Source organism: Bufo gargarizans, chromosome 6 (assembly GCF_014858855.1).
Source record: "Bufo gargarizans isolate SCDJY-AF-19 chromosome 6, ASM1485885v1, whole genome shotgun sequence".
NCBI lineage: Eukaryota > Metazoa > Chordata > Amphibia > Anura > Bufonidae > Bufo > Bufo gargarizans.
The window spans coordinates 116,603,388-116,620,137 of record NC_058085.1 but is presented as its reverse complement, the minus strand read 5'-3'; the positions used below and the strand labels follow the sequence as shown (position 1 = coordinate 116,620,137).

Below are 16,750 nucleotides of genomic sequence, written 5' to 3'. Positions count from 1 at the left end.
GTATATTTTCTTTGATGTGAAATTGGATTGTAGCCATCATAGAACAGTAAAATAGAAGGCGAGAAAAGCTTGCTAGGGCCAACAAGATTTCTTTTTGAAGGTGTGAAGGAAAAGCTGACAGGCATGGCTGTCCCCACGCTGTGAGGTGTTCACTCACAATGTGCTTTAAAACCTACTTGTCTTCTAAATTTTTATATGATTAGATAATTACAGTGGATTTGACCATAAATTAAGCTTCTCCATCTTGACTTTTACTCTTTATTACCTTATTTGACAATTTCCGAAAATTGAAAATAAATAAATAGATAAAATAAAACTGATAGATACCGACAGTACATATGAAGCAGTGCAATAATAGTCTTTATGTACAGCAGCAAGTGCAGGAAAATAATTTGATTGATCTTTATGTCAAGTCTATAAGTACGTATATGACTATAGGATGTTTTATTCAAGCCATTCTCTGCATGGACACTTATATCCTATGCTGATATGGAGAATCGTTGGTGGCTGCTTACTATTCTCACTAATGAACCAGTGGAACATTGAGTTAAATGGGCATGCTTTCATAAGACAGCACAAATAGATAAAATGGAACATACACTTGTAATGACTAAGCACAGATACTTTGTCACATGGCTTGAGTATATTATATAATTATGAAATCAAAGCAACCTATCAACAGTGAGACGGTGTCCCCTCAAGCAAGTCCCCCACTCTGGGATCTCCTGCACCTGTGGTAAAAGGAAAGATCAATGGCCATCTTCCATGCCAAATGGTTTAGATGGTTGAGATGGTGTTCATGCTTGGTTGCACAAGAGCATCTATGTCCAGAGTAGTCACCTTAGATTGCTGGGCCTGTTGCCTTGCAACCATCCTAACCTGATCATATGTTAGGACAAGAAGGACTCTTAGAATCCCACTGATGCAGAGAACAGGGGGACCCAAATCCATGTTCTTTGCTAGAGAGCAGGACAAGAATGTACTATCTGTCTCCATTTGCCATTTGTAATAGTACCATTCACAGACTTCAAACTATTCTAGATCAAGGGAAGATTATTTATTTTAATAAAAAAAACATTTCACCTATAAAAATGTAACGGCCCAATGATGGCCTTTATTATAACAGATTGCCGGAGTTGACCGGCAACCATTTTCATGACAAACAATAATGATAATGTTTATATATGAACCGGCAGTCTTCATAATTAATAATCATATTGAGAACTTTTGGGTATAAACAGGTATTAGGTAGCTAGCACTGTTTTTCCTTTACTAATAATTGAATCGTATATAAAATAATTAAATTGAAGCTACTAGAAACCAAAAGCATACCGTATACCGTAATTCTCCCATGTGAAAGTCCAACTCTTCATAGAATTTATCACCTGTTCTTCAAAATATAGTTTATATTTATATCCTAAGGGAATAACTCGACTGACAGTGTTTATGTCAGCAGTGCGCTCATGCCTTAAGAGACTGACCTATATGCATGGCTAATGCATTTTGATCCCACCGAGAACCAAAATCCTTTCAACAATAACATATACTGTAGGCCCAATGGCTGGCTGACCACTGAGTGTTTTGTTAATGTTTTTCTCCTGTTCTATTACCTCTTTCTACAGATTCCAGCCGGTCTGGGACGCACATGATCTCTGCGGACGATGCTGAATACCCTCGAGAGTACCGCACTCTCGGTAACGGGACAAGGCGTTTTTCTAATGTGGGCTTGGTGCACACTTCAGAGCGCCGGCACACTGTGATTGCTGCCCAGAGCCTGGAGGCACTCACCAATCTCCAGAAGTCTGATATGGAAAGGAAGAGAGACGCCTTCATGGATCACCTAAAGAACAAATACCCTCAACATGCTTTGGCCATTCGTGGTCAACAGGAGAGAATTCGAGATCAGGTGAGAGCAGGGCCACCCATATATCTTGCAACGTGTAAATAAGTAATTTTTTTCCAACCAACAGTATACAATTTTTCATGGACAAAATGTAAGTTTAGATCATTTCAAAGCTCTTTCAAAGGTAAGACAAATTATTTGGATGCAGCTCAATAAGGTATAAATCTAAGCTTGAGCTTACGTTTGCTGAAATTTGCTACATATCCATTTATCTTTTGGTGAGGAGTTACTGGGAGAATTCAAAATGGCATGAATGAAGTGTCAGCAAAATGTACCTACACTTTGAATTTCTAATATAATTGACCTGACATTGGATGATGCACTGTATCTACAACGTTCTTATACTACTCCTGGAGTTGAGAGGTGATGTTTTACTCTCATGAAGGATAATGTCCACCTGTACAATCTTGAGAGACCAGTTGGGTCACAATGAAAATGTGCCTCTCATTTTAAGCTAGTTTCACACTAGCGTTCATAGGTCCGTTCGTGAGCTCCGTTTGAAGGAGCTCACGAGCGGACCCGAACGCCTCCGTCCAGCCCTGATGCAGTCTGAATGGAGCGGATCCGCTCAGACTGCATCAGTCTGGCGGCGTTCAACCTCCGCTCCGCTCGCCTCCGCACGGACAGGCGGACAGCTGAACGCTGCTTGCAGCGTTCAGCTGTCCGCCTGGCCGTGTGGAGGCGAGCGGATCCGTTCAGACTTACAATGTAAGTCAATGGGAACGGATCCGCTTGAAGATGTCACCATATGGCTCAATCTTCAAGCGGATCCGTCCCCCATTGACTTTACATTGAAAGTCTGAACGGATCCGCTCAGGCTACTTTCACACTTAGAATTTTTTCTAAGTTATTAATGCAGACGGATCCGTACTGAACGGCGCCTCCGTCTGCATTAATATGATCGGATCCGTTCAGAACGGATCCGATCGAACGCTAGTGTGACAGTAGCCTAAGAAGGAAATAACAAGCAGTCAAATCCTACGGCTTGGTTTACAAGTTGCGTATTTGTTGACAAAAATCACAACACAAACTAGGAAAAACTGTGTGCATTTTTACTGTGATCACCATAATTTTGTCATGCGCTAATTGGCCACATACTTTTTACAGATGAAACACCATAACTAAATGTGTTTCACCTGTAAAAACCGAGTGGGAAATTATCGCAACGCAAAACCAATCCCATGCGCTTTTTACAATGCTTTTTTTTGGGCAGTTTTTCTACCTCCAACATGTAAACCCAGTCTTCTTACAGTAGTAATTATGCTTTGCAATTTATTAACAATCCATGATTAATGAGGTGTGAGGTATAAATGTGCAGAATTAATAATGGTTGACCTGTGTTAGTGGGGAACGTGAAGAGCACCCGTTACTAAAGGGAACAACAGCACCAAGGGTAGACAGAAGCTTCATGTCACTATGCAGAGGTCTTGTTGGAATGGGATGCACTCACAGCCCAAAGGGGTTGTGTCACTTCAGCAAGTGGCATTTATCATGTAGAGGAAGATAATACAAACCACTTACTAATGTATTGTTATCCATATTTCTTCCTTTCCAGGTTGGATTAATTTTTCCACCACATTTTACACTGCTTGTTTTCATGTTTATGACAACCCTGCAATCCATCAGCGGTGGCCGTTCTTGCACACTATAGGAAAAAGTGCTGGCCTCTCTGGTGGCAGGGACCGTGGGAGCTCACATAGGCAGCTGCTTTTTTTCTATAGTGTGCAAGCACGGCCACCGCTGATCGATTGGAGGGTGGTCATAACCATGAAAAAGAGCAGTGTATAATGTGATGGAAAAATGAATCCAGCCGGTAAAGGAAGCAATATGGACACTCACAATACATTAGTAAGTGCCTTGTATTATCTTTCTCTACATAATAAATGCCATTTGCTGAAGTGAGACAACCCCTTTAAGGGGGTTTTACAGGCTCTCGATATTGATGACCTGTCCTCAGGATAGGTCATTAATATCCAATCAGTGACGGTGTGACACCACACACCCTCACCGATCAGCATCTGCAGCTGGAACAGGAAGCACAGCTCCATTGAAAGTGTAGTGGCCGTGCTGAGGTACTGCAGCCGACGTCCCACTGAAGTGAAAGGGAGCTCAGTAACCAAGCACGTCCGCTAGACTTTGAATGAAGCTGTACTTCCTGATCTTCTCAAAGTGCTAGTCCAGAGGCTGCAGGGAACGGCTGATCTGCGGGGTGCGGGGTGTCAGATCCTTTCCAATCAGATATTAATGATCTATTCTGAGGATAGGTCATCAATATCAGGAGACTGGAAATCCCTTTAATGAAGCACACAGCCATAGGCTATTATTTACGAGTAATGTAAAGGCTTATGTGTTTTAGTTGATACACCATTTATGGGTTGTCTGCCATCTTGGTTTCTTCTTCCTCTCAGATTTGGTTCCCCTACTGCTGCCTACATTTCTCATTACACCCTCAGGCACAGGAGGCAGAGTCTCATCACCCTGCACTTGAGCTCTAAGGACAGTCAGTGCATTCTGAAATACTGGTTTTAGGAGCTTTCTAGAGAGCCAAAGGTGGAATTTGAAGAGTAAGATGGGAATCTGCTGTCCTCGCACAGGTGCCCATTGCTGTCTTTGTCCAGCCCTGCATGTATAATCACTTTTAGCTGTAATCACAATCATTTCCAGTTGAATTGCTGCAGCACATTTGTGCGGTTAGATGATTGTTATGCATGTGTAAGAACACCCTGAGCTCTCGTGTATGGGACCTGAGCAGCAGCACACAAGGCAAGTCTTCCAAGGGAGTATACATCTGCAATATAGCATTCAAACATGTCGCCGTCATAGTCTTATATGAAATCTGTGGGAAAAACCTCTCTGTATGTACAGTATAGGACTATATCACAGATCCAGACAGCATGAATCCCCACAGATCATCTGTCCCCAGCAGTCGCCAGCACCAGAAATAACATAGTGGACAGAGGGTGACACACTGCACCCCCACCAATCATCTGTCCTCAGCAGCCGCCACATCAGAAATAACATAGGGGACAGAGGTGACACACTGCACCCCCACCAATCATCTGTCCTCAGCAGCCGCCACATCAGAAATAACATAGGGGACAGAGGTGACACACTGCACCCCCACCAATCATCTGTCCTCAGCAGCCGCCACATCAGAAATAACATAGGGGACAGAGGTGACACACTGCACCCCCACAGATCATCTGTCCTCAGCAGCCGCCACATCAGAAATAACATAGGGGACAGAGGGTGACACACTGCACCCCCACAGATCATCTGTCCTCAGCAGCCGCCAGCACCAGAAATAACATAGTGGACAGAGGGTGACACACTGCACCCCCACCAATCATCTGTCCTCAGCAGCCGCCACATCAGAAATAACATAGGGGACAGAGGTGACACACTGCACCCCCACCAATCATCTGTCCTCAGCAGCCGCCACATCAGAAATAACATAGGGGACAGAGGTGACACACTGCACCCCCACAGATCATCTGTCCTCAGCAGCCGCCACATCAGAAATAACATAGGGGACAGAGGGTGACACACTGCACCCCCACAGATCATCTGTCCTCAGCAGCCGCCAGCACCAGAAATAACATAGTGGACAGAGGGTGACACACTGCACCCCCACAGATCATCTGTCCTCAGCAGTCGCCACACCAGAAATAACATAGGGGACAGAGGGTGACACACTGCACCCCCACCAATCATCTGTCCTCAGCAGCCGCCACATCAGAAATAACATAGGGGACAGAGGTGACACACTGCACCCCCACAGATCATCTGTCCTCAGCAGTCACCAGCACCAGAAATAACATAGGGGACAGAGGTGACACACTGCACCCCCACAGATCATCTGTCCTCAGCAGCCGCCACATCAGAAATAACATAGGGGACAGAGGGTGACACACTGCACCCCCACAGATCATCTGTCCTCAGCAGTCACCAGCACCAGAAATAACATAGGGGACAGAGGTGACACACTGCACCCCCACCAATCATCTGTCCTCAGCAGTCGCCAGCACCAGAAATAACATAGGGGACAGAAGGTGACACACTGCACCCCCACAGATCATCTGTCCTCAGCAGTCACCAGCACCAGAAATAACATAGGGGACAGAGGTGACACACTGCACCCCCACCAATCATCTGTCCTCAGCAGCCGCCAGCACCAGAAATAACTTAGGGGACAGAGGGTGACACACTGCACCCCCACCAATCATCTGTCCTCAGCAGCCGCCAGCACCAGAAATAACATAGGGGACAGAGGGTGACACACTGCACCCCCACAGATCATCTGTCCTCAGCAGCCGCCAGCACCAGAAATAACATAGGGGACAGAGGGTGACACACTGCACCCCCACAGATCATCTGTCCTCAGCAGCCGCCACATCAGAAATAACATAGGGGACAGAGGGTGACACACTGCACCCCCACCGATCATCTGTCCCCAGCAGTCACCAGCACCAGAAATAACATAGGGGACAGAGGTGACACACTGCACCCCCACCAATCATCTGTCCTCAGCAGCCGCCAGCACCAGAAATAACATAGGGGACAGAGGGTGACACACTGCACCCCCACAGATCATCTGTCCTCAGCAGCCGCCAGCACCAGAAATAACATAGGGGACGGAGGGTGACACACTGCACCCCCACAGATCATCTGTCCTCAGCAGCCGCCACATCAGAAATAACATAGGGGACAGAGGGTGACACACTGCACCTCCACAGATCATCTGTCCTCAGCAGCCGCCAGCACCAGAAATAACATAGGGGACAGAGGGTGACACATTGCACCCCCACCAATCATCTGTCCTCAGCAGCCGCCAGCACCAGAAATAACATAGGGGACAGAGGGTGACACATTGCACCCCCACCAAACATCTGTCCTCAGGAGCCGCCAGCACCAGAAATAACATAGGGGACAGAGGTGACACACTGCACCCCCACCAATCATCTGTCCTCAGCAGCCGCCAGCACCAGAAATAACATAGGGGACAGAAGGTGACACACTGCACCCCCACAAATCATCTGTCCTCAGCAGCCGCCAGCACCAGAAATAACATAGGGGACAGAGGTGACACACTGCACCCCCACCAAACATCTGTCCTCAGGTCACAATACCGGATCATGCTATTCTGTACCGATTTTACCCAATCTTGTGTTTGGTGTGTGGATCCGGGGATATGCGGCAGCCTTATACTGATACCTTGCTATACATCCTAGTCCCATAGAGATGAATGCAGGGGTGGTCACACATGCACAGTACAGCTCCACTCACATGGGGAATGCGAGACCTCTGTTTTTGTGATCACAGGTGGTCCCAGCAGCCATACTCCCAGCGATGACACACTTATCGCATATTCTGTGGATAGGACATAAGGGTTCTTTGTGGGAAGACGCCTTTAATGTTTGTTCTTTATCATCGGTTCTGACCACCAGGGTATAGGCAGAAAGCTGCCATGATAACATACCATATACTTTCTATACATGTTTTTTAAACTATGAAATTCTTCTTTCTTAATTTCACGTAAGTATGAAATACGTATGGCACATAATTGTTGGTATGGACCCCACAACATCCCAACCGACCACATTTTCGGCTCACCTTCCTTTCATTAGACTGACTGAAGGTTGTTTGCGATCATTTTTCATGGAGCATCTCCTGATGATCAAGAAGCTTCAGGCTGATGAAGGACTCTCCGACTTGTTATCCTGCAGGCGATTTCAGATCTCCATTTTTTCCCCTTGCACATCGATGTTGCTTTACCTTTTGGAAAAAAATAACTGTCACTTATAGTAAAATCTGGTTCTTGTCCATGTCTTAGCAGAAGAGCATTTCCATGAAATATATTTTGTCCCCATCAGCCAACATAATTATTTTGTGAAAAATATCCGTGTTAATCTATTTAGCATGAGATTTAAATAACTTTGTAATCAAAAATAATGGGTTTAGCTGACAGGAAACAATTAGTGTCCCCTGTTGCAGCGACAGAATATACGGTAATAGAATTTTAATTTTGTTTTACTTGCTGTAAAATTGCCTTTTTAATATGTGTTATTTGTGATCCCAGTCAATTAATACGTATGTGTAGAGCAGGAAAACGAATGTAGAAATGGATGGCCCGCTCCACCCTCACTGTTCCCAGACAGGTTGGCCTGTTTGTATTTCACCACTTAAAGGGCCACTGCCATTGTATTTTCTCTGTTTGCAAACATTGCGGGAGATTTCCTAGGCCAGGGGTAGGCAACCTCCGGCACTCCAGCTGTTGTGAAACTACAACTCCCAGTATGCATACTTGCTCTGCTCTTCTAAGAACTCTCATAGAAATGAATGGAGCATGCTGGGAATTGTAGTTTCACAACAGCTGGGAGCCGGAGGTTGCCTACCCCTGTCCTAGGCCAAAGGCACAGAATTCTGGCTAAAATGGAAAAAAAAAAACTGGCATACAGTACATGCCATGTGCCAGATTTGTTATGCATTTTACACAGGCTAGGCATTTAAATGAGGTTATCCCAATGACAATCTCTTTGTGACAAAGCTAGAACCAGCCCTGTACCTCACATGGATCCAGAGGTCTGCCCATTTATTGCTCTGCTAGATTTATATCAAGCTGGCAGCTCAAGGGGAGTGTATTGTCTGCTGCAGCTCAGGGGGCGTGTCCATTCTGCTGCAGCTCTCTCCCTACCACAGCTTAGGAAGAAGTTTAAGGATGAAACTGAGCATGTGCGACCACCTCAGTGAGCCAGACAAAGAAATAATAATAAATAAAAAAACACCAGGTGGTGCTATACAGATACATTTTATTAAATAACTTAGTGCCTATGCTAGTCAGAGGCAAGGGATGGTGTAATTAAGAGAAAAGTGTCTAACATGTTAAGATATGCCAAATACAGTATTTCACACAGAATGCATCATAATTTTAAACTATCAACAAATATCCCCCATTGTGCCCTAGAGTTTGTTAGCTATGTTGACCATGCTAAAGCGCTGACCACACTAAGTAGGGTCTGGGGAGAGCAGTACAAATTTTTCTTTTGTCGAGCGTTTATTATGAGAATTAGTGTGAATATGACGTTTTATTCTGCCAGAGTCTGCTGCTTAAGTGTTCTGGAGGTGGAGCTTCAATGTACTATCTATGTTGTGCTGCTTGACAGCCCCTCCCTTCTGTGTGATGGTTGTAATGGTCTACTGGTTGGATGCCACAGATGTCACTCTCAATGCAGAGAGCACTTCACAGTAAAGCTCCACCTCCTGGGCACTTGCAAGAGCAGAATCTGGCAGAATAAAACTTCATATTTATACTACTCCTGTTAATTAAAGCCCCAGATAAGGTTTGTCCAACTCTCCATAGCCCCTACAGAGTCCAATTAATATTGGTATATAGTCAGGTTTATTATATCTATGATTCCAGTGGTTGTAAGGAAGTTTTTAACCTGGTTATAATGATTATTACTTCATTACCCAGTTCATGTATGCATACTTATCTATGCCAGCGGGTGCATGATCTGCAAGCCAAGTGGATGCAAGAGCAAGAATGAGGTAAGTGTAAATAATGAATAACACTGGAGAAGGTTTATGCCAGAGACATTAGTATAGATGACTGTCATAACTGTGGCTACACTGTGGCTGTATGCTACATGGTGGCTATGTAGTGCCAGTGTTACTCTCCATTGCAAGTATCAGTTCTAGCATTGTATGTTACTTGTTATAACCATTGTAGAGATATCGGTCAGTGCAGTGCAGCTAATAACAGCAGTATCCCAATTGATGATCCCACATGGCATGCTATTTACTTTTGGACATATGACCTTGGTTCTGCAAAAAAATCATAATTAGGTTCTGTAACAGAATTGGCACCAAATCCACACGTGCTGCATGTGGATTTTGTTTACAGATTTTGGGGCAGATCTGCAGCAGATTTCACCCTATGCATTGCAAAGGGGTGAAATCCCACTGGAAATTCATAGCAGAAATTAACATGCTGGGAATTTAAAATCCGCACCATAGGTCATTTTATGCTATGGATTTATTTCAGGGTGATCTCATCCGCTTTGCTGGTACTGTAATACACACACAAATCTGCAGTGTATAGGTTCCATGTGCATGTGCACTTAACTACATGGGCATGTGGACATCATAAACTAGAGTGGAGAGTCACTAAAAATTTGTATGGACTTCCAAAAACAGGTCATGCCTTGCAGTGGCATGCCTAGGGTGTTTGACCCCCGGGGCAGATCCTTTCTCTGGCACTTCCCCCAATACTTAAAAAAACATTGTACCCCCTCACAGTAGTATTGCCCTCATTGTACAACCTTCACAGTAGTTCTGTACAGATGTGTGCCCCCCCACAGTAGTTATGCCCACATTGTGCCTTCTCACAGTAGTTATTCCCTCTCTGTGCCCCTTTCACAGTTGTAATGCCCTCTTTGTGCCCCCTTCACAGGAATAATACCCATTGAGCCCCATTCACAGTAATAATCCCCATTGTGCCCCCATCATAGTAATAATCCGCATTGTGTCCCCTTCAAAGTAATCATTCCCAGTGTGCCCCCCTTTATAGTAATAATGCCCACTGTGCCCCTTTCATAGTAATAATACTGATTGTGCCCCCTTCACAGTAATAATGCCCATTGTGCCCCCTTAATAGTAGTAATGCCCACTGTGCTATTAATGCCCTCTATGCCCCCTCCATAGTAGAAATCCCCATTGTGCCTCCTTCACAGTAATAAATGACCACTGTGCCCCCTTTACAGTAATAATGCCAACTGTGCCCCCTTCATAATAATAATGCCGATTGTGCCCCCTTTACAGTAATAATGTGTCATGGAACCATGAACCAGACGTACAACCAGAGATAAGTGGAAATAAGAAGGCTTTATTGAAAATCAAGCTGTAAGCAAAAGTCCAAACGGATGGCTAAACCGAAGCAGGGTCTACGTAGACAGAGGTCAGGAACCAGAAGGGTAGTCAGACGAAGCCAGGATCAGGAACCAACTGGGTAGTCAGACGAAGCCAGGATCAGGAACCAACGGGGTAGTCAGACGAGGCCAGGATCAGGAACCAGAAGCAGCAGCAGTCTTAGAAGCATGTGAACACAGGAGGACCAAGCAAGGAACTGAAGCCACAGACCTATATATATGAGCTAGGCATCCAGCTCCTCCCAGTGGGAAGGAGAAGCCGCAGGGTGGGAGGCTACAAGAAACCCAGAAACCAAGATGGCCGCCAGCACATGTCAAACGAAGGAGAACAGTGAGAAGGTAAGACCATGACAGTACCTCCCCCTCAAGGGCCCCTCCTCCGCGGAGTAAGGAACGGTTTCTGAGGGAAGCGTGCGTGGAAGGCTCGGAGCAAAGCAGGAGCATGGACATCTGCGGAGGGAACCCAGGAACGCTCCTCTGGACCATAACCACGCCAATGGACCAAAAACTGCAACCGACCGCGGACCAGGCGTGAGTCCAGGATATTGCTCACCTCATATTCCTCATGATTGCCCACTTGGACCGGACTGGGCCGAGGAACCGAGGAAGTGAAACGATTACACACCAATGGCTTCAACAGGGAGACATGAAACACGTTGGAGATCCGCATGCCAGGAGGAAGCGCAAGGGCATAGGCTACCGGGTTTACCCTGCGAAGCACTCGGAAGGGACCAACAAAGCGAGGCGCCAGCTTGGGAGTGGGCACTCGAAGGTTGAGGTTGCGGGTGGGCAACCATACACGGTCTCCGACCTGGTAGGAAGGAGCGGGCGCTCGTCTGCGATCAGCCTGGAGTTTCTGGCGCTGCGCAGAGACCTCAAGGGACCTCTGGATCTGTACCCAAGAAGCACGTAGGACGGAAAGGTGATCCTCCACAGCCGGAATATCCTGGGGAGAGAATACCTCCGGTAACACGGCAGGTTGGAACCCATAATTGGCCATGAAGGGAGACGTCCCAGAGGAAGAGTTCACCGCCGTGTTCCTGGCAAACTCAGCCCAAGGCAGGAGGTCAACCCAATTGTCTTGGTGATCGGAGACATAGCAACGAAGGAATTGCTCCAAGGCCTGATTGGATCGTTCTGCGGCCCCATTGGACTGAGGGTGGTAGGCCGAGGAGAAAGAGAGATGAATCCCCAACTGGGAGCAAAAGGCGCGCCAGAACCTGGACACAAACTGACTCCCCCGATCCGACACAATCTCCTTGGGCAAACCGTGCAACCGGAAGACCTCCCTGGCGAAAATCGTGGCCAACTCCTGTGCAGAGGGTAACTTCTTGAGAGGAACACAGTGGCACATTTTGGAAAACCGATCCACAATCATGAGAATGACCGTATGGCCTCGGGATGCAGGGAGGTCCACAATGAAATCCATCCCCAGGTGTGACCATGGGCGCTCCCCGGTGGCTATGGGTTGCAAAAGGCCCAACGGAAGGTGCCGAGGGGACTTACTCTGGGCACAAACGGAGCATGCCGCTACATATGCGGCGATGTCGGAACGTAGAGAAGGCCACCAGAACAGACGTGAAACAGCCCAGGACAGCTGATTCTTTCCAGGATGCCCCGCGGCCTTGGAGTTATGGTAGGTTCGCAACAACCGAGTGCGCAACTCCTCAGGCACAAAACACCTGCCGTTGGGTCTCCCAGAGGGAGCACCAGATTGAGCCGCCAAAATCTGCTCACCCAGGGGAGAGGTCAGGCTGGTGCGAATGGCGGCCAGGATCTGATTCAGAGGTATGACCGAAGTCGGAATCGACTCCTCCCCGGACAACTCGGAGTACTGCCGTGATAAGGCATCCGCTCTGATGTTCTTGGAACCGGGTAGGTAGGAGACCACGTAATTAAAACGTGACAAGAACAGAGCCCATCTGGCCTGACGTGGTGTCAATCTCTTGGCCTCAGAAAGGTAGGTCAGATTCTTGTGGTCCGTCAGGATGAGAACCGGAACCACCGAACCCTCGAGCAAGTGCCTCCATTCTTTAAGGGCCTGCATGATGGCCAATAACTCCCTGTCACCAATCTGATAGTTGCACTCCGCGGAAGACAGTTTCCGGGAGTAAAACCCACAAGGAAGCAGAGGACCCTCTGGTGTTCTACGCTGAGACAGGAGGGCGCCTACTCCCGTCTCAGACGCGTCCACCTCGAGGACAAAGGGCAACCCAGGGTTGGGATGCGACAGAATCGGAGCCGACACAAAGGCGGACTTTAGAGCCTCAAAAGCTTGGATGGCCTCGAGCGGCCAGACCTGGAAATTACTGCCCTTCCTGGTCAGATCCGTGAGAGGCTTGGCTAGCATAGAAAAGTCCCTGATGAACTTCCGATAATAATTGGCAAAGCCCAAAAAGCGCTGCAGGGCACGGAGACCACTGGGCTGGGGCCACTGTAAGACAGCCAAAACCTTCTCAGGATCCATGGAGAACCCCTCAGCGGAAATGATGTAACCTAAGAAGGTTACCTGGGATCGGTGAAATTCGCATTTCTCAAGCTTACCGAACAGCCTGTTCTCTCGTAACCGTTGCAACACTCGTCTGACATCCATAATGTGGGCCTCCATGGATTCAGAATATACCAAGATGTCATCCAAATAGACCACCACACACTGCTGCAACAGGTCACGGAAAACATCGTTGATGAATTCCTGGAAGACTGCGGGCGCATTGCACAACCCAAAGGGCATAACCAAGGATTCATAATGACCGGTCCTGGTGTTAAACGCGGTCTTCCACTCATCGCCTGCCTTGATCCTTACCAGGTTATATGCCGCCCTCAGGTCGAGTTTGGTAAAGACCGTGGCCCCTTTGAGGCGATCGAACAGCTCGAAAATCAATGGTATCGGGTAAGCGTTCTTGATCGTGATGCGATTGAGACCCCTGTAATCGATGCAAGGCCTCAACTCACCGCCCTTCTTTTTCACAAAGAAAAATCCAGCCCCTGCCGGGGACGAGGATTTGCGAATGTGTCCGCGTGAAAGCGCCTCCCTCACGTACTCCTCCATGGCCTCATTCTCCGCTACCGACAGTGGATAGACTTTGCCACGAGGAGGAACGGCACCAGATTGTAACTCTATGGCACAATCGTATGGGCAGTGCGGAGGTAGGGCAACCGCGCGCACCTTATCGAATACATCCGGGTACTCTTCGTATTCAGGAGGCAACAGAGAGTCCGAGGAAGTACACAGCAACTTAACAGGCCCATGGATGCAACTAGCCCCACACTGCGGTGACCACGAGAGGATCTCGGCCGATCTCCAATCGAAAGTCGGATTATGCTTCTGGAGCCAGGGGTACCCCAAGACCACCGAGTAGTGTGGGGACGAAATCACCTGGAGACAGACCGACTCTCTGTGAATGGCACCAATGGCTATCCCCACTGGAAGGGTCTCATGAGTCACGTGTGGCGGCAGAAGGGGTCTGCCGTCTATCGCCTCAAGAGCCAGTGGGGAACCTCGAGGCTGCAGAGGAATGGAATTGGCGGCAGCGAACACACTATCAATTAACAAACCACCAGCACCAGAGTCCACCAACGCCTGGGTCGTCACCGAGCCCCCGACCCAGGAGAGGACAACAGTGATCAGTGGTTTGTCAACACGGGAAACCGGGGACGAGGAGACTCCACCCAAGATCTGCCCCCGACAGGATCTCAGGTGCGAGCGTTTCCCGGACGGTTCGGACATGCCAACCGAAAATGCCCACCGAGACCACAGTACATGCATCGGCCCTCGCGTCTCCGGAGTACCCTCTCCCCCTCGGACAGGCGAGCAAACCCCAGCTGCATGGGTTCACCCCCAGACAAGTCATCCCCAGGAGGCGTGGGAGGAGAGGGAGGCACGGGTGGGACAGCAAACGTAGGCGCCAATCTGTTAGAAGACCTCCGCAGGCTCTCCTTAAAGGAAGGTCTCTCCCCGAGTCTGGTGTCAATCAAAATCAGGAAAGAAATAAGAGACTCGAGCTCCACTGGTAGGTCCTTAGCTGCAACCTCATCCTTCAAGGCATCCGAGAGACCATGAGAGAAAGCAGCGACCAGAGCCTCATTATTCGAGCCCACCTCTGCTGCCAGGGTACGAAACTCAATGGCGTATTCAGCTACGGATCGTGAACCCTGTCTGATGGACATAAGGAGCTTCGCAGCAGAGGCAGCACGAGCCGGCACATCGAATACCTTCCGAAGAGAAGCAACAAAACCGGAAAACTCGGCAACCACCGGATTGTTGTTCTCCCATAAAGGGCTGGCCCAGGCCAAGGCCTTGTCCGAGAGCAGCGAGATCAAGAAGCCCACCTTTGATCTCTCAGTAGGAAAGGCATGTGGCAGCAACTCGAAATAAATGCCCACCTGGTTAAGGAAACCTCGGCACTGAGTAGGCTCTCCCCCAAAGCGCTGTGGAAGGGGGGCAGAACCGGTCATACCCCGAGACACCGCAGGCGCAGCAACAGGTGTCGGGGTAGACTCTGGCGCAACAACCGGAGCGGCAGTAGGAGCGGGCCCAGGAGCGACAACCGACCCATCGGCAACGGAAGCGAAATGAGCCGTGCGTGCAAGCAGGGTTTGCAACGCCACAGCGAACCGACCCAACAGGTGATCCTGCTGATCAAGTCTGGCAACCAGCGTAGGTAGCGAGGATGGCCCAGTACCGTCAGAATTCATGGCTTGGTCCTAATGTCATGGAACCATGAACCAGACGTACAACCAGAGATAAGTGGAAATAAGAAGGCTTTATTGAAAATCAAGCTGTAAGCAAAAGTCCAAACGGATGGCTAAACCGAAGCAGGGTCTACGTAGACAGAGGTCAGGAACCAGAAGGGTAGTCAGACGAAGCCAGGATCAGGAACCAACTGGGTAGTCAGACGAAGCCAGGATCAGGAACCAACGGGGTAGTCAGACGAGGCCAGGATCAGGAACCAGAAGCAGCAGCAGTCTTAGAAGCATGTGAACACAGGAGGACCAAGCAAGGAACTGAAGCCACAGACCTCCTATATATATGAGCTAGGCATCCAGCTCCTCCCAGTGGGAAGGAGAAGCCGCAGGGTGGGAGGCTACAAGAAACCCAGAAACCAAGATGGCCGCCAGCACATGTCAAACGAAGGAGAACAGTGAGAAGGTAAGACCATGACATAATGCCCATTGTGCCCCTGTAATAGTAGAAATGCCCACTGTGCTAGTAATGCCTTCTGTGCCCACTCCATAGTAGAAATCCCCATTGTGTCCCCTTCACAGTAATAAATGACCACTGTGCCCCCTTTACAGTAATAATGCCAACTGTGCCCCCTTCATAATAATAATGCCGATTGTGCCCCCTTTACAGTAATAATGCCCATTGTGCCCCTGTAATAGTAGTAATGCCCACTGTGCTAGTAATGCCCTCTGTTCCCACTCCATAGTAGAAATCCCCATTGTGCCCCCTTCACAGTAATAAATGCCCACTGTGCCCCCTTTACAGTAATAATGCCCACTGTGCCCCCTTCACAGTAATAATACCCATTGTGCCCCATAATAGTAGTAATGCCCACTGTGCTAGTAATGCCCCCTGCCCGCTAGAAATCCCTATTGTTCCCCCTTCACAGTACTAATGCCCACTGTGCCCCCTTCATAGTAATAATGCTGATTGTGCCCCCTTCACAGTAATAATGCCCATTGTGCCCCCTTAATAGTAGTAATGCCCACTGTGCTATTAATGCCCTCTGTGCCCCCTCCATAGTAGAAATCCCCATTGTGCCCCCTTCACAGTAATAAATGCCCACTGTGCCCCCTTTACAGTAATAATGCCCACTGTGCCCCCTTCATATTAATAATGCCGATTGTGCCCATTCACAGTAATAATGCCCATTGTGCCCCCTAATAGTAGTAATGCCCACTGTGCTATTAATGCCCT

General features: G+C 48.1%; 1 protein-coding gene across 1 annotated transcript in view; it reads left to right on the top strand.

Annotated features, from left to right (window-relative positions):
- The window catches only part of SRCIN1 (SRC kinase signaling inhibitor 1), a 341,128-nt gene that overhangs the window by 172,295 nt on the left and 152,083 nt on the right, over positions 1 to 16,750 (top strand). Inside the window, exon 2 of the mRNA XM_044298102.1 lies at positions 1,623 to 1,906. Coding sequence (XP_044154037.1) covers positions 1,646 to 1,906 — 261 coding nt within the window. The 5' untranslated portion in view covers positions 1,623 to 1,645. The remainder of the gene's footprint in view (positions 1 to 1,622; positions 1,907 to 16,750) is intronic.